The 17,034-nt window shown below is 43.6% G+C and overlaps 1 protein-coding gene across 2 annotated transcripts in view; it reads left to right on the plus strand.

The window, feature by feature from the left end:
- Window positions 1-1,674: 1,674 nt before the first annotated feature.
- The window catches only part of lpgat1 (lysophosphatidylglycerol acyltransferase 1), a 34,888-nt gene continuing 19,528 nt past the window's right edge, over window positions 1,675-17,034 (plus strand). The window contains exons 1-5 of one of the 2 annotated variants that reach the window (XM_062411652.1): window positions 1,675-2,284; window positions 2,984-3,236; window positions 11,737-11,855; window positions 14,381-14,476; window positions 16,675-16,954. In XM_062411652.1, the coding sequence (XP_062267636.1) occupies window positions 2,999-3,236; window positions 11,737-11,855; window positions 14,381-14,476; window positions 16,675-16,954 (733 nt within the window). In that variant the 5' untranslated portion in view covers window positions 1,675-2,284; window positions 2,984-2,998. Of the gene's footprint in view, window positions 2,285-2,751; window positions 2,890-2,983; window positions 3,237-11,736; window positions 11,856-14,380; window positions 14,477-16,674; window positions 16,955-17,034 lie in introns of those variants that run through there. The other variant, XM_062411653.1, reaches the window with a different exon arrangement.

Below are 17,034 nucleotides of genomic sequence, written 5' to 3' on the forward strand. Positions count from 1 at the left end.
CTTCTGCTTATTGTGTGTAATCTTTCCAAACTGTGTAAAGCGCACAATAATGAAGTAATTTGGACAAGTCCACTCATTACGTTGTCCTTTGCCTCTGAAGGTGGAACTCAGCCAGCATAAAATGCTACGTTGCTTTTAATTCCCTCTCTGTATTTTTTAAATCCAATCATATCTCATGCATTCGGTGATCTACAAGACAATTAAGCGCTGGGTGTCCTTGGGGTTAGTGTTGTCATTTCTCCATAAAGTGTAATAACGTAAAGGGCCAAGGGGAGGCAGGCCACAGTCAGTGAGTGAACACCTGAGTCTGAAGCACCCAAAGAATCTCTTGTCAATTCTTCAATTTTCTCTCTCAATGGGAAATAGTCCGAATTCTATTTTCATGAGATGTATATACAATTTTAAATTCGACATTAGGATGCTGATCAATGATCTTAAATCTCTAATTTCAAAAACAGTTTCAACATCATCTCACATTTTATAAATTCATAATGGTGCAAACTCTAACTATTGCTGTTACTAATTTAAAATGTAAATTGATTTGAATGCTTAACTCACACTGACACACACAAACCCAGCTGATGATGTCATCTGAAAATAATTTGAACCCGGAAGAGAGTCCAGTATCTGTGAAGTGAGGTGATGAGAATGAGTCACAACATTAGAAAAACAGTGAATTGTTCGTAGAAACCAAAACCATCAGCACCTGACATCAAGGAGTATGCGCACCGTGAATCCAGCTTCAGGTGAACCTCAGTGAAGTGAGAGGGATCAATACCATACTTCCAAAACCTGCTTTTCAAAGTAAAAGCTAAACTTATTACTGTATAGTAAGGCAGTTTACTATGTCATTAAACCAAGGAAATTCATTTTATAATCCTTTGTAAAAATTGAGACTGACTTTCTCACGTTGTATATTTGGCCATAAAGGAAAAGCTGAATGGGATTTGGAATCTTGATATCTGACAGATTTAAGGATATAATGGAGTATGACTCTACTTCTACTGTAGTCAGCTGTCATATTTATGCAGCATTACCAGCTCGGGAATTAAGGAATAATGGTCTACAACCAAGGTGCCTACATTGATAATATATATATTATGTTTTGTAATTATCTATAAAGTATGTACTATCTTCAATGGGACAAACTGGATAACCTTATAAAAGGGATATTCAGGTTTATCACTTGACTTTTGCTTCATTAAAATACAATATCTATACAAAAGGTAGTTTAATCATGGAAATCTTTATTATCGAGCAAGTCCAACAAACAGAAGCAAGATAATAGGAGATAAAGTACTGAGAAAGAAAATAATCTAACCATGAAATACCCAGTGTTGTAAGCTAAGTGTGTAACTCAAGTACACAACACCACAGGAGGTGTTTGGAGGAATTTAATGTTTTTTTACTGTTGTGTTTTTATATACGTTTGAAGAAGTGATCCCCATATACTTCAATTATATATGATCTGGCCTCATCAGTGTTTACCCCTGACTCTCCAGAAGTGTTTTGTGGACTCAAACACTTCACCCATCGACACAGTGCTGAGGAGAGAAAGATATTTTTGGGTGAACTAACCCTTTTTAAAAGCATTCAGAGTCTTGAGCTATGTCATCGATTCCACGCGGCGTTTACTTTGAAGGCGTGGCGGAGCGGCTTCCGCCCTCACCCTGTTGCTCTTTGTGTACGTTGACGCGCTGTAGCTCGGGGTCTGGAGGGAGATAACGAAGCTGCCGCTGCCGACAAACCAGCATCTACCCCCCGGGTGGCCGATGTGCAAACGCGGTGTGAACGCGAGGCAGCGTCCGTGCAGCGAGCAGCGTTGATCCGAGGCCCGGCCCGACCCGCCTCCCTCCCGCGCATCCGTCAATGGGAGCTCGGTAGCCTGCTAACTCCAACACGACGACGACGACCATGATGATGATGATGCATCAGTGGATTTATCCCGGTGTCTCCGACTGAGATGGAGCCAGCGACGTGCGAGCGGAGCTGCCTGCTAGCTAGCTAGCGAGCTAACGGTGCTCGCCCCCCCAGCGGCCCCGGATAACGTTAGCCTAAATGGGTGCAACCGCGGTCTCGCCGTACGGGGTTTGCTGCAACATCGACGGACGTTTTCAGGCGCTGTCCCCGGGTTCGATCGAGAGGAGAGGGACCATGTCGACATAGCGAGAACCCGCTAACCGAACCGTTCCAGGATAGCCACACGTGATCCGGTTGATCTCGCTCCCTCCGGCAATTACCTTCATCCCCGGCCGCCCTTGGATGCTTCAGTGACGTTACGCGGGTGAGTAATCACGAGATAACGGACTTTAAACCCAATTACAAGAGGGGGGGGGGTCTGTCTACAATCTGGAGGACACTGAGCTTTGCAGGCACACATCCATTTGTTATCGTGTCATTAAAACACACACACACACACAGCAGCCCTTGAGCTCATTAGCGTTCACTGTCATGTCTAACAGGGGGTTGCACAATGTTGATAACGCCCGGGGGGGGTGTCACCGCCGCTCCCCGCACGTTTCTCCCAGCAGCTGCCCCGGGTTCCGCTCACTCAGCCCGCCGCTAGCTCGTGCTCCACCTCGTCCAGTGCGACTCGTCCTTTTATGGCGCTGTCTCTGCGCGTGTCGCCGGTGCGGCTAGGCTAACCAGCTAACATCTACCAGACAGAGGTGGGGGGGTGCACCCAGCCACAGCTCGGGTTAGATCTCCTGGAGCTCAAGCAGAAGGTCGCGACCATCCTCCACGCGTGTTTCTGTTAGATGCAGGGAAGCAGCCTCAACCACACACACACACACACATAGACACACACACTCCCCCCGGGCGGTGAGAGCTCCAACATTTGGGGCTTGTCCTGCGGATCTGTGTCCCCCTCCTCCACCTCCTCCTCAAGTGGGTTTGTTTACATCGAGGTCGTGCCCACACCACACACGAGCCCGGTTGTGTGAGGGGAGATGCTAACCCACCGCTGTGTCTCTCTCTCCAGACGGTGTGTTTCAGGATGGCACAGCTCTTGGACGGGGCCGGCAAACTGGGCTGGGTTCTGCTCACGGCTGCGTTCCGGTTCGTGTTCATGGTCCTCAACAACTGCGTGGCCATCCCGTCCTACTGCCTGTACCTGCTGCTGCTCCAGCCGCTCAGAATATGGGACCGCTCCATGTTCTGGCACATCGAGGGGCTCATGTTCAAGTGGATGCTGGCCATGGTGTCCTCCTGGGGCTGGATCGCAGGCTACACAGGTAAGAACAGCGTTTTGGTGCACGTGAGCCTTTCTTGCAAGCGGCTCACTGATGGGTCACCAGGGGCACAACTGTTCAAACCCCTGTGAGGGACAGGCTGTTTCAATTGGAAGAGCTAAACCTGCTTAGAACCCAGGAAGTTGATGGAACAACTCTCCCAAATCCTGGTTATAGACTGTATATGGTTGTACATATGTTATAACAACATGTTTACATTTTGTTCATGTTGTATAAACTAAACAAAGATGCCACACGAGTGTGTAGGTGCATGTTTCTTTTTTATCTTTTCAGAATAAAGGCTTTTCTATCTTAGAGCCTCGGTTTATAGCTTTTTTGCATAAAAAATGATCACCTCTGCACCGAAGAATAAATTGAGGGATGTTACCACGTATATATTTCCAAATAGTCACGCTCCCTTTTTGCCTTTTTAAAGATCCCTTTACAGACACCATCTTTTTGTGGACTACACAACAGTGTCATCACTTTTTTTCTATTTTAATAGTTTGCAGCAATCTGTGTTTCTTTTCATCCAGACAGTGAGAAGTGTCTTTTAGTTTTGTGGAGCAATTTTCTTGGAAGTACCTTTTCATAGCAGCATAAAGTTTTGTCAAACAACCATCTGTGCGTTCCAAAATCTCAACTAAAATTACACAAACTGGAGTGGGGCTAGTTTCTTCCCAGTTGATGTCCACTGGTGAGCGTGTAAGCGTGGACATCAATGTTGATTTTCTACCCAAACAGTTCTTTCTCACCTTGATTAGAAACCAGTCAGAAGCGCAGATGGTTGCATACGGATGAGGCAGTTGAAGGAAACTGAATGAGAATACTCACCTTTGTTTTGACTCTTAAGTGGCACAGCTGCTTTTTGCTCCTCTTTCAATGGAGCGTTTACATCCAAAGAAAGAAGACGTTGGTCTTTTATAGAGATATTATGTTCTATGAGAAATGCATTATCTTCAAAAAGACAACCTAGTCTTTTAATTTTTTAATTTGGAAATTACTTTTGGTGCATCTGATAGTATTTGGCATCCACTTACAGGGACTGTCAGTTGTAACGCTGATATTAATAATTGATTGGTTGTACTGTTTGGAAAAGTGAGAATGTGTTGGAATGAATTTCTAGAGAAAAGGATGATTTTCTTGGTCCAGATTTTCTAATGTGAGGATTTGCAGTTTTTCCCTGTCGGACAGTAATAGATTTATCTTTTGTGTTTTGGACTCTAGATTCATTTTATGTGGAACAGAACAGAGAACGTACAAGCTGACACATGTATAAGAAGAGCAGCAGGATATCACAAGCAGTTGTTAAATCCCCTCAGCTGGCTGGTTGAATATGTGGAAGTGATTCAGGCTGTCGGTGGTGTTTGGTTGCAGAGAGTAAATGCTTACAAATTGCTAAGTGGTGAACACGGGGAGCAACAAGGCGCACTGCTTAATAATGCATAGCCTTCCACCTATAGAACACCTGGTGCTTTGTCGAGGAATTTGAGTTACACACCTGTGACAGAGGTTCAAAGTGAGCTACGACCAAATTAAACATTCAACTTGTCCACTTAGGTTTAATGTTGACAGGCAGCACATGCTGTAATCCACAGTCTGGAACTTCTCCTATTAACTTCTCACTCATTCACATAAAGTTGGGTCTGAGCAGTTGCATCCGAATTAATGTAGCTGTGCAGCCACAGTTCCTCATCGGACGTTTATTGAGGAACAGGGAAGGTATCAGGCTGCACAACCGTTTAAATGTCACTTCAGTGCGTGTGATGTCCTGCATGATTTATATTAGAATATGAAGACTGAACGGTGCCACAGGGGAATGTGAGTGCAAAGTAACAGCCTTAGAATGAACTTACAAGAAGCTATAGACTCTAATAAAAGAAGCATTTCACAATGAGTTACCCAGAGGAATATGAGATAAGCCCAAGTGTGACGCACTGCAGCAGACGGATGGCATGACATGGACAGTCAGTGCAGTTAACCTGTATACCTGTGCAGGAACATGCAAACTCAGCTTGTTATACTTTCAAATATCAAGCCTCAAGTTCACTTCTCTTCCACGAGGGTTCGATAACGATATCTCAAGAATTATTCACAATTTGAACAAATCTATATATATATCGTATCGAAAATGCTCTACATCCTAGTATCGGCAACGGCTCCATAAAACCAGCCAGGCTCTAGAGAAAGTCGTGGACAGGTCAGCCGGCAGTAGCACTGGACCAGGTGCATGTGCCAGTGTCTGTGCTGTGACCTGCACTCAAGGCTACTGGGACAAGGATGGGTCGATTCTCACTGTATTACAACTACAGTACCTACCCTAACCCTACAGACATGGAAATGTTGCCTCACCTTCACTGTAGAGGCAGAACAGTGATGCTTTGTAGATAACATTGAGTAGTTCATGTTATCAGAGCCACATACTGCAAATACATTATCGTTAGGACAACTTGTACAAAGGACAATATTTCTGGAGAAGAATTGCTGTGAAAGTTTTTAGTTTGACCCTTAAACTCGATCATTAATCTTAATCTTCTCACTGAGGCTTCGTTTTTTTTTTTTATACTTAACCTACTCAACCTGCTGCAGAATCATTTTAATGTTACACTGACTGACTGTTAACCTGAGACTGGCTCCTCGCTCACTCCCACCTCTCTCCCTGAACACCTGTTCTTGCCCTGTGTAAGTTTGTCTGAGCTGGAACGTCTCTGCGTTTCACTGCCAGGGGTTGTCAGTCGCTTTTAAGAAGAAGTTGACCTGGTGTTATCAGTATAAACATCACGGCAGAGGCGACTATCTGTTATCATCTACATTTTAGCACATAACTGTTGTGAGTTCAGATGGTTTTGTTCTATCTTATTAACCAAATGCCGACTAAACACAGTTGATTGTATTTGAAGAGGCTCCTGTCTGCAGCATTAGCAGTTTGACACCAGCCATTAGTATTTTGTTTCACTGTTGCTGCTTGTAGCAGTGCATCACAAACCGGTTTTCCCCAAACACACTTTGTAATATGTAATGTAATCAGATTCTTGATTCTGATTTCTGCCTGCTCTCCACACAGGCGTCAGCAGGTTGCAATTAATCAGATACATTAATCTGCAAAAATTGCAAAGGCTCTGTATAAGGAAATCCAATATTTCTCGTGTGTGTGTGCTGTGGGTTGGACCAAACCTTTGACAACATTAAAGGACACTGAGGTGAAAACTGTCACAAATGTGGTGGATGTGGTGTGAACGTTTGCAGCGCTAGCCTCCAGCAGCCTTCTCTCTTTGCATGGTTGACATCCATGCTGACTGACGGTGTGTAAAGCTCTGGTCAAGTGGTTCTACACCAATCTGTTCTGACAGTCTGTGTTCAACCATATTCTCGTTTCCCAGATCATACAACCGATTCAACTACGATGGTTTTATACGATTTCATCATTCTTGTTTTTCCACCTCGCTGCTTAACAACATCTGGGCATGAGTTTGGAAACAACAGTTAACCGGCATTGCGCACACAAAAATCTTAATTATTAGTTAAACCTACAATTTATTTTTGTGCCGACTTGTGCAAAGTGAAACTGCTGACTGCTTTTCTAAGCTTTTATGTAGTATACGTTTGGGCGTCTCCCCAGCCGACTATGGTAAAAGTTTAATGAGTGTAATGTATGAAAACATAATGTGGGTCTAGAGATACATGCAGTCATGCCTTGTAGCTCAAGTGAGGGAGGTGAGCCAGCTTGGAATAATGGCCCTGCTGCTCCATTTCAGTTCGGAAGGCAACAGCATGAATAGAAATTAACATCACTTTTGTTCTGAAGCCCTGAAACATGTTTGCATAAGAGAAGGCCGATGTTTCGCTCCCCGTGGGGAGACGCTGGGGTATTGATGTGGATGAGCAACACATTATGTGGTAGATCCATATTTTAATGTTAATGTGTTGTGATGCAATTGATTCAGCAAACCTTTAGAAAGAATGGACGGGGTCAAATAGACTTTTAGCTTTTAATGAGGGTAAGAAATTAACGGATGAAACCTGATTTGTTCCATTGAACCAACATGGAGGCCGATGGGCTGGGTTTAATAACCAGAATAAAATGCCTTGTTTGTAGATGTGTGATATTGTGGACATTCTCCTACCTGGAAATAACCTGTTACCATTTACACAAGATTAAGTCCAACTGGTGTCTCTTATCTTTGCATATATATTTGGTCACAAAATCAGTGCCTGTGTTCCACCTCTCACTGTCCATTTGTATATAATGTATTGCATAAATTTACTACTTCTGAATGGCTGTATGTTTGGTGTTCCCAGTTGAGATTGTGCTGCACCATTCTGGACTGGAGCCTCACTTTAGTTGTAAACTTAAAGGTGTGTGTGGGTGTGGGTGGGTGGTGTGTTACCACGTCATCAGTCAAAGTTTGCAGATTACCTCATCAATGTTATCATGTTATCACAGCCCTGCCTTGTACAAAGGGAGTCAACTCTATTTAAATGTCCTCAGTGAGTAGGAGCAGCACAGGGATGCCGTTGTTGGTTATATACCTGTGTAGGTTTCACTTCCTCCCGCAGTTCAACAACAAGTTTTGTCAACTGGAGTCTAAAATTCCCTGCATGTGTGACTGGTTGTTTGTCTGTATATCAGCCCCGTGATGGACTGGCAGCCTGTCCGTGGTGCGGCCTGCTTCTGTGGCTCTAGCCCTCGGCTGTCCTCATATGATAAGCAGCATAGTCAATGAATAGATGGACACCGTGAACGAGATCTTGATCAGAGCCACTTGCTCTCATCTTGAACCCAGCAGAATCCAAGGACGGGACTCACTACAAAATGTACTTAATCTTACTTTTTTACAATGAGTTACCAGGACGTGAAGAAGAACAACACGTGGAGACAAATGTCCGACATTCATGATGTGTGTGTGTGTGAAAGACAAACTGAAAAAAAAGAGTCATAAGTGGCCATACTTCCTACTACTTCATATCCATGAATTTTGGATATTCATGGATATTTGAAGAATATGCATAAGGCAAATCTTTTTGAATAATATAAGAGATACAGATTGGAATATTTTACTGTTGAAAAATCAAAAGCACCACAGTGGCAATGATGCAAACCCTACACACACACACACACTGACACACACACACACACACTGTCTATCCTTTTGCTACCTCTCTCCCAGCTGCCCATCTCGCTCGCAATAATTTCAACTTATCACTGTGTCGACCCAGTAGCCAATAGGGTTTAACCATCACTGGACACTTCCTCTTTCTACCCTGCTTTGCCCCACAGGCCTTATTGTATTTTGGTGCTCTTCTCTTTTTCTCATTTGTGAGGGAGAAGCTGGATACCTTGCCTCATCTCTCTCCGGCGTAGAGATAGAAGGCAAGGTCAGCGCTCCACCGTTTAGCTGACCAGTGATACCGGATTGGACATGGTGTCTGCAGTTTGGCTGTCGTCCTGCTGCTCTAACTGTGTCATCTCTCAAAGACAATTTCCCTAATGTATTCTATCCGACGGATGACCTATCTCTGTGATATCATTCACGCTCGCCTCCCGCAACAATGGCAACTTCAGCAGGCATGATGGCATGCTCCTCATGAAATGGTATTGCCTTCAGGGTAGGAATACCGAGTGTCACAGAGGTGTCACTCTTCCAGAAGTTGGCTCTCAGTTCCAGTCCCCCTGAGGGATTGTTTCTTTTGTTTTTCTTGAACATGCCTACGACTTGTCCGACTCGCTCCTCTTGAAGCACTCCATCGCTGCGAAGGATTTCCGTCAGTTGGATTCTGGAGAGAAGGAGTGGGGTTTCCCCGCAGGGCTCGTCTTTGCGTGCCCTTCCTGTCCCAACAGTGGAGCTGACCTGAGAACTGCACGTCCCCCTCACATTTGTCATTTTATAAACAGTTTTTAAATGAAAACATATAAGCGTGGACGTTGCTTTAATATGCAGCGCTGCTAAGGTGCATTTACATCGCAGAGGAAGCTGTAGAAGGGCTGCTGTGCTCATCCCTTATCTCACCTCAGATGCATTGGCTCCTTTGTTGCAGCGCCTGTATGTATCCCATCAACAATCAGCTGCAAGTGACTGGTTCGTGAAAGCAGCCTATATGCTCTCAATGGCCCCTATTATACAGAAGGACTGCCTAATGGCTGTTGTGAAGGCACCTCATTATGCCGCCTTGGCTTGTTTACAATGAACCAAAGCCAGTTTAATATCATCTGTATGTGTAATCTTTAGCATACTGGCGCTCCTGAATCAGAGGCTTGAATTGTAACACAACAGTGGCAACATCCTTCCTGCCCTGTTGATTCTCCCTGTTTACACTGGCACTGTAACTACCTGATCTGACATTTCGAAGCTGGTTCATCAGTTCCCCAATCTACTCCTGAATTGCAAGGGAGAATAAAGACCTTGATCAGGAGGTCAAAGGGGCTTTCAGAGGCCTGACGATGTAAGGAGACCACTGGAGATCTTCTCATATAGGTGCTGATAGAGACACTTGTCATTTTCGGGTTGAAAACACAGAGCGTCTCAATGTTAGCGAGAGTTCACTGATTCGCTTTTCACGGCAAGGCAGTTTTTCAATATTCCCCATTCTTCAAGTGAATCTTTCCTGTTCGAATGATTGAATATCTCAACACATTGTTCATGGTCAAATTATGCATACAACAGATCCACCACAACTTAGCAGTGATTTGAAGCTTCTGCTTGTTCACCCTGACTCACCCTTACGTCCCTCTCTATGCCGTGGACACAAGATTATGGCTTTGACTGGCACAGTTGACCGACCAATAATTATTATATAATATTAATCTAAACGGCTCGGTTTGACATTTGCATGAAGCCACCTTTTAAGGTCACAATCGGAGGAGATGAGTCATATCTCCACAACATGTCTGATCAGAACCGTTCTGTGGGTAGATGAGACTTCCATGTACCTATGCCTCTTCTTGGCCTAAAGAACTCCAGCTTGCAGCTTTGTATTATTTTTAACACTTTGACAGTGAACAAGGCCCTTCTGTTCTCAGCCGCACATCTTTCTGTTCTCAGCCGCACATCCACACCTTTTGCTGTTTGACTAGGAAGAGGGAAGCATTGTAAATGCTTTGCAGACATGCAAATGAGCCTGGTCTCCTGCTGGAACAGGATGTAGACTTAACGTGATGTTATCCAAAGTATTATTTCAGCCAGGGAGCTCCCACACCAACAAGCTTTCTGTTATGATAACGTGTTGCCACAAAGCCTCATGATTACGTCTTCTACCTGAGGCTTTTCAGGCTTTAATCTTTGTCAAGTAGCTGCTGTGTCCTTTTCTAAAAATACACTAACTAAAGAAAGAAACAAATGCAAATGTTCAAGGTCAGATACTAGGTATAGATGATTTTACTAATGTTTTGCATCTTTCGTTCAACTTAGTCCTTGTTGAAAAATTATACCAGTGTGACCCTGGAAATAGCTACAGTTTGATGCATTTTATTTCTTTGACATTGTACGATAAAGGCTAATAATGGTATACTTCATTATTAGAAATATGAATTGTAGCGAGTACATCTTAGGTATTCATATACATTTGTTTTGAAATCATTTTGCACTTCTACACCTTCCGGCTGCACCAGAAACCACATGTGAGAGTTCAGTGAGAGTGGCAGCAGGGATTCAACAGTCTGTGTGTTATGCAATCAAATTACAGACCTTTCTTTTTGACACTTTCTTCTGCACTGCTCAGTGGTCAATAGTGAAACTCATCGTGATACCATTTCCTGAAACTCGCTTCTCCTTTCTTACTTCAAAATATCACCAGCGTTTTTTCCTCTTCTCACTTTCCCTTAATTTAATAAGAATATTAAGTGATGACTAATTCAGTAATGGATAATTCTTAAAAAAGGTTTGGAATCAGCCAAGTCACCTGTGGAGGAAGACTGACACTTATTTAGAAAGGGTGTTAAATGTTTTTGCAACCCACAAATAGTCGGATATATATACATGGAGATAATTTTTAGCTTTCTGATCCAGGCAGAGAGAACCTGTGGATCACATGGTTGGCAGGGGCTTGATAGTCTGTGTCAGGATACTTGTCGTTTTAAGAATTAGAGACAGCTAGTATTTGACCAGTAGTATTTCTATGCAGTAAAAACTCAAGTTTTTATTTCTAATACAATGAAATAAGTGTGCATGGTCATTATAATGGACTTGTTTACTTGTTAGTGGTTGTTGCCTTGACAGAGTTTTTTTTTTTTTCAGTACTTGCCTATGGGGTAAATTCTTAATGTAAACAATAGTATTTTAATAATGCACCATTTTAGATGGTTTCTCTTCTTTGAGAAAGTTCAAGACAAAGTTGGTTTAATAACAGAAATATCCCTTGTTGAATCGCTATTGAATTTTGGCTTTTAAATGTTAATGGCTTGTATTATGATTAAAATAAGAAACATTACAGGGCACCTGTAAATGAATTGAATAAAAATGTATTTAAACTGCTTGTTAAACAACACATTCTCTATTTTGTCTTGCAGTAACAGAGTGGGGCGACGACGTGCGGCCCATTACAGAAGAGGAAGCTATGGTCATCGTCAACCACCAGTCCACAGGAGACGTGTGCACCCTCATGATGTGCCTGCAGGACAAGGGCACGGTAAGAAGAAGAACTGTCATATGTAATTCTATCGTTTTGTTCTGTTTATGGACAATCCAAGAATACAGCAGTGTATATTTGGTATCAATGTAAATAAAAGCCATGGAGAGATTTGTGGCCTGCAGCGTGTTTCTGCACACATGGGTTGTGTAGGCTGCCGTCTGGGCATTTTTATTACCCCAGTTACACCTCCATTCAATACCTTTTGTGTGACTGGGCTCAGATATGGAGCTTGACTACATGGAAGTGCAGGTGTTAATGCACAAGACTCCAAGAGGACAGATTGTGATTCGATCAGCCAAACCACCTCCGGACATGTGGTCAGGGATGCACTGTGACCACAGTCGGCACGATGTCAATACATTCGTGATGTTAAACTACTTACAACAAGTAAGTGAGCAGAAAGAAACAGGGAATAGTTGAAAAAGGAGAAAAGGCCACACACTAAGCCCATTGAAGGATTTATTTGTCGTAGTGATGTTTGAGGCTCATATGGTAACTTTTTCAAAAGCTATCACACACATATTTTTTGAATGAAATATGTGTGTGATTTTTGCATTTGCTTTGGTGGACTTAATAATCACACATCAGCGTAAATGTAATCAAACATGATTCCACAGCTTCATGATTGGCTTCCATCTTCTGTTATTCTTCTTCTATCTTATATTGCTGTTGGTTTTCGTGGACCTGAGGAAGACCAGATGTAAATGTAATCTTTTTAAATCATGCCCAGGAACAATCTGGATGTGAAACATATTTTTTATTCCAAGTCAAAATAGAGTCTATAACTCTGTTACTGCAGATAAGGAATTGATTTGGATTTGTACACATTTCACTAAAAACGTTAATTGTAATTCAATTTCCAAAGTTGACAGAGAACAAGGTTCACTTTAACTAGCATGACAAGTTCCTTTTTTAAAATTATTCTATGCAGCTTTATATCAACTTCTTCTTTTTATTTCACTTATTTTTTAATGACCTTTTTTTTATAATTTATGTTTCTGGACTCGCATGACTTTGTGATTGTCCCTCAAGGAGGAGGGAGTTTTTATTTAGTACAGGAGAGAGACTTAGTGACTGGATGACGCCTCTTTCAAGTCAGTACAGTGGAGTCAGTAGAGACTGGCGGCCGCACGAAGCAGAGCTGTGGTTTGCTGCATTCAAATGACAAAATTTGAGTTTCCCCTTTGTCAGGCAGCCAACAACAAATGTGCGAAAACTGAAGCAGTGGCTGGTTTGCATTCTTTCACACTTGTTATTATCAACAGGTAGAGAAGAGAAACATGTCCACACACCAGTGCCCACACCCCCGCAATCTGTTTATGCAGGGTATTCATTTACTCAGTATGTAGAAGTGCAGGATACAAGTTGACACGAGAAAAGATGTGTGATGCTTAGTGTAGTTATCTGGCAACGTGAAGAAACATAGATCAACAATGACCTCTGTATAATACAAGACATATTGAGACATGACACTGATGATTATGTGTATTCTCAACTATGTTCACGCGGGAAAGGCATTTTGAAAAGTTTAGATTGGTTCCGTTATGAGGCTGTAGGCGGGAGAATGGGTAACATTTGAGTCATATGTGCTTTAGTTTCAACTTGAAGTGTGATTGGAAAGTAACAGCATTAATTTTTAATGACCCCTAGTAGAGCACATACCTCCAACAGTCCTATACACGATTGCCTTCACAGTAAAAATATAAAGAAAATATTTATTTGTCACAAAACATGGTCCTAAAGGTTCCAGTTTAACAACTTTTAACAATAGTTGTCAAACAAATCATTTTAAGTGGTATTTACATTATTCTGCTACCAAATAAACCACCAGGCAAACAAACAGGGGTGAGAACAAAACCTCTTTGGTGAATGTAACAGGTCCTTTTCATTTCTAATGTTATTAATTTGGTTGTACACTAGTGTAGCTTGACATGGGGCCATCACTCTGTTCCATTACCTAGATGAGGATGTTGACCAGTCATGCACAGAAGTAGCTCTGGTTTCCAGCATAAGTGAGTTTGAAAAGAGAGTAACAGGAGTCACATAAACCTTTCACCTAGAGAATCCATCATTTGGATCCAGAACATGCAGCCTGCTGTCCAGCTCCCCTGAACATATCGTCCTGGAGATTGGCTGCGAGATTCTTTGTTTTGTTTTTTTGGGATGGGGGGGGGGCAGCAGCTGTGATGATGTGTGTTTAGTTTTTTTGGCTGGGGGCCGGCACTGCACTGGAGCTGCCGACCTACACTGCACAAACATGATGACATGATCCGCCTCAACAACTGCATCCCTGGCCCAGTTTATCCTCTTAGCACTGAGAGAACAGTAAGCCAAAGCTGCATCGGTGCATGTCATGAGGCTGCAAGTGCTCCGGAGGGGGCGGTATTATTTTTTGGAGGGGTAGGGGGCAGTGGTACCAAAGCCAAAATCCTGTGCTATTGCCTACAGGAGAATGTGCGACTTTAGTAGAATTACAAGGGGTTTGTTGTGTGTGTTAATTGTGTTTCTGCTCTCTGTTTCAGGTGGTACAAAAAATGATGTGGTTGATGGACCATGTGTTTAAATACACCAACTTTGGCCTGGTTTCCTTGATCCATGGGGACTTCTTCATCAGACAGGTAAGATGTCCACGGTTCCCACAGCAGGTTAAATTCTTTGCAATGATTTGCGTTTGTTTTTGTTGCAGCAACTTGTTTTAACATGCTATAGTCACTGCTACATGCTCTACACATGTTTACGTCCGGGGAGCTGCTTTTTTTAGCTGGTTAATTAGCCTCAGGGCTACATGAGAAGTTGTCCCCGCAAGACAAAAGTCTATTTCCCTCACGTGTCAACACCTTGGTTTTGCCCCTGAAGGTCTGAGGATTAAAATACAAGCCATGAGGTCAGAATCTGACTCCTGGGTACTGCTGGCTTGTTTTTACAGCGCTCTGCAAGCGTGGAGTCACTCCCCATCTGCGTGTCCCAGCTGGACGGCAGATATGTCAGCAGGCTTCTTACAGCCATGGCGTCCTCTGAAGTAGGATAATAGCGGTGGACAGTAGTGTGGGAGGGCTGCTCCGCCCGCTGGGTCAGACTGACCCTTTGCTGTGAGGGCAGCTGGCCGGAGCAGCCTGCCCTCCCAGGCCTGCACATGGAGCCTACAGGCCCGGGGAATGCCTGGAATTTCATGCTTGTTGTTGAGCTTCCTTTTTGGCAAATAGCTGACAGAAGACCAGAGAACTGGTTGCTCACAATAAGATAATTTGTAGGACACAGCTCGGTCAGCTGTGTCCTCTTCGCCTCTGTGTGATCCCGTCTGACATTCATGTGTGTGCATCCCTGAAACCCTTCCCCAGAATACTTCACACTCCACACGGCACAAGCATCTGCCCTGTCTGCAAAGCATCTGCTGTCCACTGAAGCTGGCAGACATGTCATTGTGGACAGCACGACACGGCACACTGTGATGGCAGTCACCGTTATGTTATGGCACATTTTTTTATGGGCATGAAACAGATTTGGTTATTTTTGATGTATTGTCCAGTGTATGTAAAAATAAAAAAAAGACTACTTATTAACACTTAAGTCAAGCGCTGCGGTTTGAAAGTGACAGTGTGTGTTCTGAGCAGCAGCAGAGTCACATCACAGATTAAATAAAGGAGACTTTATTAGATCACGTGACAAGAGGAAAGTCGACTGACAAGGATGATCTGAAGTGTTTCAAGGGACGTTGGTGGCCCCGGGCAAAGCAGTCGTCAACCAAGGCTGTTGGTGGAAAGCCAGTAGCACATTTCCCACCTCAGTTTCCAAAACACAGTGTTGTTGGACAGTCCTGTTCCTAGTCTGTCATAGGAGATTAGGAGGTTCCTACAAAATTGTTGTAACTGTGGATCAGCTGCCTGCTTTGCCTACCCCGTTGCAACGGCCCTGAGGATGGTGAGGATTCGGTGTCGGATCCTCGACACTCAAAACGTGTGGTCGGTGTCTAAGAGAGAGAGAGAGAAAGAAGGTGATGCAGAGGACTACACAACAGTACAACACACCAAGTTAGAGATGTGTTATTCCGAGAAGTCGACCGCTACAGTCTGGGTAATTAATGGAAGAGTGAGGTAGCCTGCAGCGACATTACAGTTCTTGGTTAACACAGACTCCACAGAGTCTTTTTTTCTTTTAAAATGTCCAGTGTGTTCTGTAACACTGGTGTTGACATTACCTGCTGGGAAAAATTCCACACCTTGGCACCCCTTATATTTACAACCAGTGTCTAATAGAGTATGGCTAGTCCCTTGACCCCAGTGGCTGCTGCATGCACACACTGTCAAATCCATCCCCAGTTCCCAATACCAGACTCTATTGATTTGTAAAGAAATAGTGTTGGGTACATTTCCTTCATTACTCTTGGCTCTCAGAAGCTTCAGTCCAACCAGAGCAACTGTTCCAGGGTCATGGATACGTTTATCATGTGTGAATCATACTGTGACGCTGCAGCTAAGAATAGCACATCGTCGTTTTTTGTTTTGTTTTGGCTAAATGATCACACGTTGTGTTGTGTCGCAGACGGTTCTACTACCAGCAGCCGTGCAGATAAATCCCACGTGTGCTCACATGACGCACACAGAGGCCAGCTCGGCTTTGCTAATGCATTTAAAATGGCTTTTGACCAGACCTAACTCAAAATCAATCCCGCTCCTTCTGGTCCCGTCCATGCTAATGCTCTTAATGCTGTCAAGGCCATCATGTTTTGCATCCGTTTGGGTTGTGCCAGTAATGTTGCTCTAACTGTGTTGCTGCAGCTAACTTCAGTTTCAATAATATTTCTCTGTTGTTCCTCCAGGGTAAAGCCTACAGAGACAAGCAGCTGATCTACCTGAAAGATCACCTAGACCAATATTACCACAGCCGCGACAGGAAGTGGATAGTGCTGTTCCCAGAGGGCGGCTTCCTGCGCAAGCGGCGGGAAACCAGCCAATTATTTGCCAAGAAGCACTCGCTCGCCCACCTGAACCATGTCACGTTGCCTCGCCTCGGGGCCACGCAGGTTATCCTGAAAACCCTCTCCGCCCAGCAGGAGAATGGCAGCGTGGGCATCGAGACTGTGACCGCCAACCAGATAGGTAACTAACACATTAACATACAAATTTGTATTATTTTACCAATATTGAGTTTAAAATGTGGCAAAATGAAAGTTAAACAC

Source organism: Platichthys flesus, chromosome 18 (assembly GCF_949316205.1).
Source record: "Platichthys flesus chromosome 18, fPlaFle2.1, whole genome shotgun sequence".
Taxonomy (NCBI): Eukaryota; Metazoa; Chordata; class Actinopteri; order Pleuronectiformes; family Pleuronectidae; genus Platichthys; species Platichthys flesus.